The sequence below is a fragment of the Coffea arabica genome, chromosome 2e (genome assembly GCF_036785885.1).
Source record: "Coffea arabica cultivar ET-39 chromosome 2e, Coffea Arabica ET-39 HiFi, whole genome shotgun sequence".
NCBI lineage: Eukaryota > Viridiplantae > Streptophyta > Magnoliopsida > Gentianales > Rubiaceae > Coffea > Coffea arabica.
Window position 1 is genome coordinate 9,835,699 of NC_092313.1, and position 12,384 is coordinate 9,848,082.

Sequence of the window (12,384 nt, forward strand, 5' to 3'; positions counted from 1 at the left end):
GTTGGGCAACCCGGATGGCAAATGTGAGGGGGAGGGGGAGAGGGAGAGGAGGGGTTTGAGAGGATCCATCCCTCTTTCTGGGGTTGGGTCCTCTGTCTATTTAAACTTCCAATGTTTTCCTCACATCACGTTGCAACTGGTGTTGCAGCCATGGCGGCGTCACTTTCCCTTTCCCTGACCTAATTTTGACATATCTGAACCTTAAACCTTCAAAAGTGTCCGGCACCAACTTAGGAATTTTGGCTCGGCATTTTGGGAACTTCTTGTTGTCTTGCTTCTGCTGAAGCCTCTGTAGCAGGCAAGCAATGAAAGACTAAGATGGAACAACCCACAACCACAGGCCAGTCGGTCTTCATCTGCTTCTAGCTTGCATTAGAAGAGGGCTACCCTCTTGTTGTGTGGTCGTTCATTTTCTACAGATTCAATAAGAGGGCTTTTCAAAAGCTTCTATAGATTCAAAAGCTGTTCATCTTCTTCATCTGCTTCTAAGGCAACAAGAGGGCTTTGATTACAATTCATACCTGAAGCTCTCAAAATGCCCTTGTTTAATGTTAAATTAGGAGCTAAATTACTTTCAGGTGGTGGCGCTGCCGTAGAAGGCCTTAATTGGACCCAAAAATTAAGTTCATGTATTAAATTGGCCAAAAATAAAAGTTAGGGACTAAATCGACCGGAAAAAAAAGTTTAGGGACGAAAAAGGCCATTTTCCCATTATTGTTTATTCATGTCTTCCTCTAAACTGACTTGATTGTCGGAGATAAATTGAGAAATCTAGCGCCGACTCTTTCCCTCATGTTTGCAAGCTGACACTGACTTGATTGTCGGAGATAAATTGAGAAATCTAGCGCCGACTCTTTCCCTCATGTTTGCAAGCTGACAGATTGGATCCCGTTACCAACCTTAGCCCGTACACGTTGCATGTGATCTAACTTTTTGATGTAAAGAAAACTCTCAATTTTTGAATTTACTGCTTCATTTGGACAAGCTTATTAATGCCTAGTTATTGTATTTTTATCCAATATGAAATGATACTTTTACAACTTGTAATATTTTTTTTTTTGGCATAACGGCACATCTAACCTAACCTATCTTACTCCTACTCCTAAGGGGAGAAACTACTTTATGGGGTGGCCCAACTGAGTCGAAGGAACCTAACGGGGATTAGGGTTGCAAACGAGCCGAATCGAATCGAGTTTTGGCTTAATCGAGTCGAGTTTTGATTTAATTTTATTGAACTCAAACTCGAGGTCGAGCTCGACGAGCTGACAATTTTAAAGCTCAAGTTTGTGCTCGAAACAATAAAAATAATTATTTTATTTTTTAAAAAATAAATAAAATAATATTTTTTTCTTAATAAATAATAAAATATTAAGGATATTTATATAATTTTACTATTAAAATAAAAAATATATATATATATTCGAGTTCGCGAGCTAACGAGCTTAATATTTTGAATTCGAATTCGAATTTGACTTTGACTCGACCAGTTCGAGCTCGATATTGATCGAGCTTGAATCGAGTTTGCACCCCTAACGGGGACTGAATCACCATCAGACCAAACGGGTGCACCACACACCCGTATAGATTTAGAACAAACCTCATATTGAGACACATTGATGGAAGACAAGATTTGAACCCTTGATCTCTCACCCCGCAATTAATGTGGTGGCCAACTCTTCAATTACAACTTGTAATTGAAGTAAAACTTGAAAAAAAAAAAATTTTTGAAGGACCACTAATACTGTTCATTTTATTTGGGTTGGTAAACTTTTTGTTGAGTCTTTTCTGGTAGTATTAAACATGCTCGTGCCACTACCGTCCTCAGGAACCAGGAAGTGTCGCGAATGCGTAACGACGCTTATCTTATTGATGTTGGACCCACATGGATTTGGGGTAAATCAGGAATGGAATTGGAAAGCTGCAAGCGCGACAAAATATTACGCCGAGTTAAACGCACAAACACGCACTAAACTAGTTCCTGACAACAGGGAGAACACATCCGAAATATGAGGCCCAGATGCAATCCAAGAAATCAATACAAGCTTGTTCCAAAGGTAATTGCAATTTTTATCTTTTATCTGCATTGTCATCTCTCATTGTTCAATATAGTCAACAGATTTATATATGGTCAGCGAAACATATAATATCATTTGTGTATTGTTCTAAGATAGAAGGTCCTTCACTTTCTTTAAGAAACACAGAATCTACAGCTAGCTCAGTGAAGAATAGTCCACATTCTTCACCATTTTGATGGTTGGAAGTAGATAATGTACACCCTCATGTGGGAGGGGAGAAGTGGCTTACAGCTGCTGGGCTGATGGAACATGTAATCTCCTAGTGAAGTACGTTACAATGAAAGAAAGCTGGGGTAGCATCTCAAAGCTTTTTTTTCTTTTTTGGGGATGGGGTAGGGTGGGGTTGTTGGGGGGGGGGGGGGGGGGGGCGGGGCGGGGAAGGGAGCCGGGGCGCAAATTGCAAAAACAGGGGAGAAGGGTTGCATCATAATGCCATAAGCTTACAGTCGATCTCATTGCATTGCCTCTCAGGCATTACTTGAAAGACTCCTGTGGTATGAAATCAACTGTTTGAACCAATCTGCAGATAGCTTAGGAGTTCTTTCAAGGGTTGCAAAGTCAACATGGTGAAGTCCAAATCTTATTGTATATCCAGATGTCCACTCAAAATTGTCAAGCAAAGACCAGGCAAAGTACCCTCTCACATTGGCTCCATTCCTGATCATGTGACCAATTTTACGAATGCATCAGAAAAGCAGTTTGTTTATCATTTGCTAAGCACCTTAAAAACTCTTCTTTAGGTCCGTAAGGACACACAGGGATGAAAGAAACTACAAACATAGAGATAGTGGGAACGTGTCAAGAATAACGAAGACATATACCGTATTGCTAGAGCCAATGAAGCCAAGTAGCTATTCATGTACTCCACCCTTCTGTAATCTTTAATGAAATCTTTGACAGATGAATTCAGTTTGTTCAGCTCTCCATAACCTGGACAAGTTTGTTTAGACTACATCAGACAAATTATAGTATGCTTCTAATCTATCCTAAAGACAGATGAGGCAAAATTTTCAATTACCATTTTCAGTGATGAACATTGGTGTGTTATTGTATCTATCTTTAATATACATCACAATTTTGTACATTCCCTGAGGATGTACATATAACCAGTCCACTGCAGTCTACTTGCATCAGAAAATACTTCAATTAGGATAACAGGAACCAAATAGTAATTTGAGGTAACATTGAATTGACATACATACAGTTTCACCAATGGGAACACCATCCTTAAATGCTGTCCTTAAGTAGTAACCCTCTGACCTTGACACTCCTGGCCCTTGTTCACATGTTGAGTATATGCAATCTTTAGCATAGAAACTAGTATAGTGGTTTATGCCGATAAAGTCTAATCCAAGTTTTATCTCACTGACTTCCTGCCTTTGAAAGTTTGGCAACTGTGATCCGAGTATTTGTTGCATCTCTGCAGGATATCTTCCACATATAATTGGATCCAAGAACCTGTATTAAAACCACTGAGTTACAAGACCACATAGGTCCTTTTCTTTTTCAGGTCATAAATGTGGAATTTGTAAGGTCATTTTATGCATAGTTACCGGAGGACTTCAAGCATCATAGTCATTTATACAAAGCCACGAGACATTATAACATTGACTTTCCTGAATCAGGAGTTTTAAGGTTTATTTTAAGACGTCACAATACATCAATCTTGTGATAGTGAAGAGTCAAGACTATCTTACCAATTCAGGAAGAAAGATTGAGCTCTCTCAGCTGCTAACTTATCCTCTGAGGAGTTAGTGAAGGGCTCAAACCATATAGCATTCATCACAATCCCGATACTTCCCCCTTGTTTTTCCTGAACGCTACCATGAAACGTACAAGTTATTGTTAATCAGGTCATTGGTTGCTGTTTATCATATCGATACCGTGGTAACCTATTTGGGAAGTTGAGTAAATAATGCAGTTGAAACTGAGCACCTTATATTTAGTTCGATAAGTCCTGACAGCAGCTGCATGGGACAGTATCATATTATGGGCAGCTATAAAAGGCTCCTCCTCTGAATTTCCAGTGCTACAATTTCCAAATGAAGCAGAACACCTAGATGGAGGGTAAATCCCGGACCTATATCCACGAATGGCTACAACATTGGGCTCATTGAAGGTAACCCAGTACTTCACTCTGTCCCCAAAGTATTTGAAACAGATATCTGCATAATATCTGAAATCTTCTCTGGAAAAAATGATTACAAAATGAGTTGCATCTTAATTGAATCTTATCCAGCAGCAAGTAGACACATCAATTTTGAGTTGAATGGCCTTCTCAGCAAACAAGGGGATTATAAAATTGTGGCACTTAACTATTCCATTTTACCTAAGCAAAGCTTCATTAAGCAGCAATTTCATTAGAACTAGATTCAAGAACACAGATTTACCAACTTTCATGGTCAAAATTATTCATACACATTATTGGTATCAATATTGAAAAGATGATTAATTCCAGTGCCAACTTCTGATATTCTTCAGGCATAGTTCTATACAATCTTGAAGCTAATACAGCCTACAGTAGAAATAAGAGTTGCTGCAGCTTACTGTACTTTGGGACTTAGCCAAGCTCCATATCTCTCTTCAAGCTCTTGAGGGATGTCATAATGAGTCAATGATGCAAAGGGAGAAATTCCTGGAAATTCATATACATTATTCTTTCCCCCCTGTTACTAGCACTATTATCATGGCTTCAAGTAGCTGACGTAGAGTAGAAGTAACCTTTATCTTGGAGTGCATCAATAAGCTTGTTGTAGTGCTTAATTCCAGCCATATTCACATTTCCAAATCTCCCTTCTGATCCACAATGAATAAATAGCAGTCTTGTCACAGAAAAAAAAAATAACAATAACAATAATAATAAGATGAAATTGAAGGAAAAGCAGGAGTTTCTTGAAGTGCAAATCAGTTTCTCATCCAATTGCAAAATAGAGAGAGAGAAGAGAGAGAGAGAGAGAGAGCTACCATTTAAACTAAGACTTACTGGGAAGTACTCTAGCCCATGATATAGAGAAGCGATAGCTATTCACACCGAGATCTTCCATCAGATCAAGATCCTCCTGTATTTGTTGTCAGGACATTGAATTATTATCTGATTCATTTCTTCTTTTCATATTTCTCTTTTGCAATGTTCAGCCCGTTATACAGATTATGAGCCATTTAGACTACATTTAGTTTTACTACTGTAAAACATCATTCTGCTGATGTCCTACAGGGATCAAAATAGCAATCTAGTCTGGTAATATTACTGAAACAGGCAAAATAGCAATTGCCCGTTTTGCTCTTGCTTAAGAAAAAAGAAAAAAAGACTGGCAGTCTGGTGTCTTTCTTTCATGCAATCCTACACAATCCTGATGATCTAAAAACTTAGGCTGTTGTATAGAAGTTATTTCTCACTGACATAGTTACTGTTGTTAGTTTAATCATCCATGAAACAGGTAAGAAGGCGTAGTTTGGTTACTAGGAGATTTGAGAATGTTTTTGCCGCAAAAAGGTTAGAGTGCACAAAACACTTTTGGCGGTACCAGACTATTCTGCAATTACCATGAGCTTTAACTCTTGCTTTCAACCAATAATCTATTGATTTCTTGAGGCAACTATTCCTTCTATATTCACTTGAAAGAGATGGCTATTTTGCGACAGCATCGGCATGATGCTACTTCTGTATCCAGTGGCTGATGCTTGGACAGAGAAACAAATTTCAGCCACCAGTGAAAAGAATGTAAATTATCCAATAATCATATTATCTGGTATGGCTACTTGTTTCCCTTCTCATAAGAATTGCATTATCAAAACTCTGACAACAATAGGTGTTTTCAGCTTACACATAATACCTTGCTATTGATCAAAATTCCTTTTTTACTGTGGGTTAAAAAATAGGTCCAGGTAGCATCTACTATTTTCTTATCAGAATGATGCAGTGAAACACCAGGACATCATGTATTTACCTGAATACTCAAAATGTGGAGTATCACTGTTAGAAACCAAAAGACCAAGCTGCTTCTTGTAACCAAATCATCCCAACCACAATGACTATTTAAGCACAGCATAACTAAGTTTAGCTTAAAGACAAACGACAATGATTATTATCAGATTTCAAAACACTCAAGAGACTACATATTCCGATACACTGCAACAGAAAAGTTGCAGTGGGATCTACTCTATATGTCAAATGGTATGAAGACATACAGCTTATATTTGCATGGGATCTACTCTCTATGTCAAATGGTAAGTTCCATTAGAAAAACAATCATGAAATTAGTCCTTTTTTTTTTTATTACTTTACTTCAATTGCAAGACATCAACTGAAATTTTGGTTCTCCAACTATAAATTGTTTTAGCTGTGATATTAACACAGGCTAGAATTGCATCAAGACATAGTTTGTAGCTTACCAGAACTGATATCAGCAGGCACATCCTAAGATGATATTCCTGCACTGTTCAAGCAGGTCACTAGACAGGAACGCCCAAATCCTTGTTTTATATCTATACTATTTTTTCTCCATCTACCATGATTCCATGACAGTCTTTGGCCAATTATGCGCCACAAGCATCAACAAGAAGCTTGTATTGGCATGCTGGGTCATTTTGTACGAGGGTGGTATATGCTTTGCTGATTTTCAAGGACTCTCAACATTTTTACCCCAACTTGTCCACCCTCCACGCATTAAATCATCATGTGTCAGTAACCAATCATGTTCTTGCTTTCATTTTTCTGTTGCTGTAACTTTTAGAACAGTTACATTTAGTACTACACATAGCACAAAGTATATTCAACAGGCATTAAAAAAATATGGAACAGCTGCAAAGGAAAGGTCTCTCGTAAGTGAACTAAAATTACCAAGTAACGATGGTAATGATCAACAGCAATGTCTCCATTACTTCCATCCAAGATGTTACCTACCAGTGGAATCGCCAAATCAAGTTTAGTTATGTATTATTTTCCTCCCGTATAATTTTTCCTAACTGAATCATTTTACCTGCTTCATGGGAAAAAATGTCCCAGTTACTGAGGCCTTTCCCATCACTTAAGAAAGCTCCTTCAAACTGCAAATTAAACAAATGAAGTATGCGACAGCATATAAAATGACAAAGCATCTGGCTCTGAGAAAAATAGTAGCACCAAATTTTAAAAAAAAATTCTGAAAACAGGAAGATGAAAGCAACTCTGATAAACCTGGTACGAAGATGATGCAGTTCCATAAAGGAAGTTGCTCGGAAAATCTGCTAGATGTAGACTGCTTTTCAGACCCCTCAAATAACTTGGATTACACGACACCATGATCATACATAGGCACATTGTAATCACAAGGAGAACATCTGAAAACAATGAGAGTTTCATGGTGGCAAACGAAATAATCTACAACTTCAAAGAAATAGAACTATACTACCCTGGACAGAAGGAATCTTGTGAAGCACATTCCAGGGAACAAGAGGAGGTAAAAACTAGGGGTGCCAATTGAGCTTTTGAGCTAAGTTTGGCAGGTCCAAACTCCCCTCACAAGTTATATGGATTTTCAAGGTTCAGCTCATATTAAAAAGGCTCAAACTTAGCTTATATTATTATATGAGTTTCGGGTTTAAATCGGATTTGGTCCAAACTCATAATTAAATATAAAACTTGTAATTCAAATTTACATATAAATTATTAACATTTTATGTTGTAATATGTACTAGTATTCAAGACACACACTATGTGTGTGCAACTAATAAAAATATTTGTGAGTATATTTATTGAAATCATTTTCAAAAAAATTGGTTTTACATTTTGAAAATACATATGTAAAAAATTTACCAAAATAAAAGTTATAAAAAGTAGTTATTTGGTAGTTATTCATAATCATAATTGGTAGTTGCTAATTAAAATTAATAAGTTAAATAATAGAATATGAAAATATATATATTACTTGGTAAAAAATCATGTTAGTAGTGGGTAGTTATTACAGATAGATAGATTTTTCTTTATACCAAAAGTTCTGTCATCATCAAGAGTAGTTTAAGTATATAAAATAACATATTTTTGTTTATCCCAAACACCCTCCTCACCCTTTATATATAATATAGATAATTATAAATTATAGATATTATTATATATATATATTACATATATTGTTATACTCATATATGGGCCTGACTTCAATCTGGTCTCAAACCCAGCTCACATTTAGTTTAGACCTAATCTCTAGAGTCAAATTCTGTTTGGCCCAATTAAAGTTTAGATGCAGTAAGCTTTTTTGGGCCAAATTGACCAAATTCAGGCTGACCCGGTCCAGAATCCTATACACAACAAAGCATGGCAAGACTGCGGAGGATACACAGAAGAGTGAGGTTCATGTAATTTTCGTTATTGAAATAAGCCTATTTCTAATGGTAACAAAAAGTTGAACAAAAATATAGGTTTATTAAACTTAGAGCCCATCTTTTGGGCAGTCACCATCATAGATGAGTAATAATAAAAAATGACCTCAATTATCCTACAGGATCAATTTCTAACGTTCCCGAAAAGAAAAGAAAATAAAGTAAAAAAAAAGATCCTACAGGATCATGAATATGGGATGTAAACTTAAAAATAAAAATTGTTCTTACTTTTCAAATTGAAGAAATATCTTCCAAGTTACAGAGAAAGTTAAAAGAACCAATGAACAATGATGTGGGCAGTGGCCATGTAAAGATTGCTCAAAGTTTTAGCTTAGGAGCTAATAAGTTGAAGAAAATTTGCGGAAGAAGTTGTACTGGTTCTTAGCCTCTTTTCCCACCATTTTTTTCCAGAACTTAATTCTTACTGTAAATGCAATCAAAAGTAAAAATTATTATAGTTTTGCCTAAATTAAATAAAGGGATAATTTCATAAACCTCCCTTGAGGTTTTCGACGACTTTCCTAAGCCCCCTAAGGTTTGAAAAATTACACTTACCTCTCTTGATTTGATAGTTTTAATAACAAAATCTTAAAATAATATTGGCTTGATCAATTTTTTAAAGGAATATCCAAAAATGCCCTTGTGTAATGAGTTTTAATTTATTTTTCTATACAATTATAAGATTATTTAGTATAATCTTAAGGAAAAGATGCCAAAATTTTCATGTCCATATATACTATTTGATAAACAACTATAATAATAATTTTATTACTATGACATGATACTTTTGATGGTATTTTATTATGGATTTAGATTTATAAGATAGAAAAGAAAATGTTGAAATAATTCATTTAGAATTTATGAATTTTTGGAGTAGTAGGATTTTCATAATTTAGTAGTTTTTTATGTCATTCGTTTTTTATTTATTGTTAATTTTAATACCAATTGACAGGGTGTCAAACCTGTGCAATAATAATTATCTACTGAAGAAAAATACAAATTTTGTATATAGCGGTGAGTAGGGTCGAATCCATAGAGATTGGGGATAATTCGTTTATGCTAGAGTTCAGTGCATGGGGGATTTTTGAAAAATATAAAATAACTAATTGACTAACTAATGAAACAACTAATAGAAATAAACAACAATTAATCAATAACCAATACGATTCTAGCCAAAGGTGCAACTTTTCAGACACGGTCCATTTAACTGATCATCGATGCAAAGATAATTCGATTACTCATTACTAGATTGGTTATAGTTGTCATACACGCAATGAACAACCAGCTTTTTCTTAATTTCTCGATAGTTAAGGTACGACCGTTAACTATTTTTCTAACCAAGAAATAACCCTAGATACGACCATATGATTTAATTACTCGATTGCAATAATAATTAGAAAAGCCCAATCCTAACCAACAAACACGCTACGAGGGTTTGTTTAAGTTAGATCATACGTTTCCCTAACATGAAACCAATCACGCTAGTCGCCACTAGTATTAATCGATTGAACAATTACGGATTCAATCAATTAATTTGGCATTAGATCATTAGGTTAATTCGAATATCAGACCATTGACATTCAAATAACATAACAAGTATAAGCAATTAAATCAGGAAACGTACAAATACCAATGAACAAAAGAAATAAATAAAATTAATTCGATCTCACAGATATTTGGAACCGCACCTTCAAGTTGGCCTTCGACTAGATGACAGGTTTAGCCACACCGCTTAAATAAATCTATACGCAAATCAATTGATTGCAAAGGCATCAAGTTTTCCACTAGGAAGCTAGAAATAAGAGATGTTTTTTCCGTTGGAAAATATTGTCGAACAGTAGGCGTGCTCCTGACAAAGAAAAAGAAAGAAAAGACTAAAACTATTTTAAAGACTCAGCCCCTCAAGCCTCTGCACGATTGTCCCCTTTTAAAGCCAAAAGAAAGATGACTAATACTATCCCTGTGGTCCCTGCCGAGATTCCCCAATCAAAGTACAAAAAGGTAAGGCCTCTTAATATTTCCTATTTTCTCGTTTCTCATTGCTCATAGGATTCCTAGGATTCAAGACACTCCTCCTCAGCAAAAGAAATGCAGTCCACCTATATCACCATGTGGGCCAGGTTTGTGGCTTGTTTGAAGTCTCAATTGTCTCCAGAAAGTCCATCCTTTTTTGTAGTTTTCTGCTCCACTCCCTGAAATTGAATCCAATACCAAATATAATTAAATATTGATAATTAAAACAATATTTGGTAAGGACAAAAAGGAAAATTAACAATAAAATTACTAACAATTAACACCCTATCACCAAAAAATAGAAAACAAATATCAGTAAAAATATTGAATTACATATAAAATTAATTCGTCAAAAAAATCACTAGTTCGATATTTGGTTATAATAGAAACTAGAGGCAATAGTGATAGTACTACAGTTTTATTGGCAAAAATTTTATAAAAAAAAGGAATAAGAAGGAAAAAGAATGAAAAAATAATTTTAAAACTAATTCTAAGTATAAGCATACCACATAAGGAAATTTTATTAAAATATTTAAGGGTAAAATTGTTATTTAAAATAATAATAGAGGTATGTGTAATTTTTCAAACTTCAAAGGAGCTCAGCGAAACTGTAAGCTTTAGGGGAGGTTTCTCAAATTATCCCTTAAATAAATTCTTGCTACATAATGACTGCAACAATATATTTGTTCCTTTTTTTTTTTTTGGTCTTTTTCACCTTTTTCGATGGTCTCTAAAAGCTAGATGTCATGTTAGGCCCGTCACAGTGGGAACTTGGTTGATAGAATGGTTGTCATATTTCAGAAGATTACTGAATTGGGATGTGATGCCATTCGTTAGTGGAAGATAATCACCATTAAATTAATGCTCGTAAGACTTCTCCATCAAAATAATTAGCTATGGATATTGACGTCCAATCAAGATAAAAGCATGTAAACTTTGCAAGTTAACAGAGGAGCACTTCCAGAAAGAAATTTAAAAATATATATATATTCATGAACAGAAACAGCATAAAATAGTAAACATCTATATATATATATATGTGTGTGTTTTACTTTCCAATTGTTAACAGAAGAATATAAGTGAAGGTATTAACAGGATAGGACGTTTTACAAAAATAGCTAGCATCCATAGGTGTGTTTTACTTTCCAATTGTAGAACCAATCACATCAATTAGATGTCATAATCATCATGTATGAAGTGCAGTCTGACTACGAAATCATTCAGAAACAAGAAACATGAGGAGGATCTCTTTTTCTTCTCGAACAAGAAGTTTCTTTTCTTTTTAACCTGCCGTGTTAAAATTGGTTTGTTTGGATAGAATATTATTTAAAATAATTATTATAATATTTTTATGATGTAATATATATAAAATAAATAAATAAATAAAAATATAAAAAATAAATTAAGAAATACGTCTATCATATGAGCGAAATATTATTATTTAGAAAATTGCATTTCAGACTTCACTTTATGATAAGGAAAAAAAAAACTTTTGAATCCAGCAAAAATTCAACGAAACGTGAAATGAAAACATTTGGTCAATTATAAGATGTGGTTAATAACACGCAGAGCAACAGTTGGAAACACATTATTAAACAGAGACAAGAAAATAAAACTTTTTGACATTAGAGATGTACGATTAGAATTGCTGTTGGTCTTTTTGGAGAAGGGGATGAGGCATTGGTTACAGATTGTTCATTGACCATTAATTCTTCTTGGAACCATCAAACAACATGATAAGGGAATCAAGTCCCATCAATTTCCCACATGTTGTCAAACGTCATTCTTCTGGCACACTAATTCATCACGAATAATTAACCAGAGAAAGCCACTTTACAGAGATAACTTCACTTTAAAATTTAAAAAAATGAAAAAAAAAAAAGAATTTCAACCAGTGATCACGATTCATGATGTTATTGTCTTGTAGTCTTCAACCAAG

General features: G+C 34.8%; 1 protein-coding gene and 1 long non-coding RNA gene across 2 annotated transcripts; one reads left to right on the forward strand and one right to left on the reverse strand.

Annotated features, from left to right (window-relative positions):
- The first annotated feature begins 1,894 nt into the window (after positions 1-1,894).
- LOC113725830 (uncharacterized) lies at positions 1,895-4,849 on the forward strand. Its single transcript, XR_011840194.1, has 3 exons — positions 1,895-2,054; positions 2,602-4,194; positions 4,557-4,849. It is a non-coding gene; the product is annotated as an uncharacterized lncRNA (long non-coding RNA).
- On the reverse strand, positions 2,467-7,121 carry LOC113725829 (beta-glucosidase 47-like). Its single transcript, XM_072078829.1, has 11 exons — positions 7,055-7,121; positions 6,916-6,974; positions 5,059-5,134; positions 4,797-4,871; positions 4,623-4,710; positions 4,011-4,263; positions 3,773-3,888; positions 3,278-3,533; positions 3,094-3,196; positions 2,897-3,005; positions 2,467-2,732 (listed from the first exon to the last, which is right to left on the reverse strand). The coding sequence occupies exons 3-11, from the start codon at positions 5,117-5,119 to the stop codon at positions 2,543-2,545; spliced, it is 1,251 nt and encodes a 416-aa protein (XP_071934930.1). The 5' UTR covers positions 5,120-5,134; positions 6,916-6,974; positions 7,055-7,121; the 3' UTR covers positions 2,467-2,542.
- Positions 7,122-12,384: the final 5,263 nt, after the last annotated feature.

What these genes read in the sequence shown, in the direction of transcription:
- LOC113725829 (XM_072078829.1), bottom strand. Translation starts at nt 5,119, where the DNA reads ATGGAAGATCTCGGTGTGAATAGCTATCGCTTCTCTATATCATGGGCT. An exon ending in CTTATCGAACTAAATATAAG is followed by an intron (nt 3,889 to 4,010) that starts GTGCTCAGTTTC and finishes GGTAGCGTTCAG; the next exon opens with GAAAAACAAGGGGGAAGTAT. An exon ending in AATGTTCATCACTGAAAATG is followed by an intron (nt 3,006 to 3,093) that starts GTAATTGAAAAT and finishes AAACTTGTCCAG; the next exon opens with GTTATGGAGAGCTGAACAAA.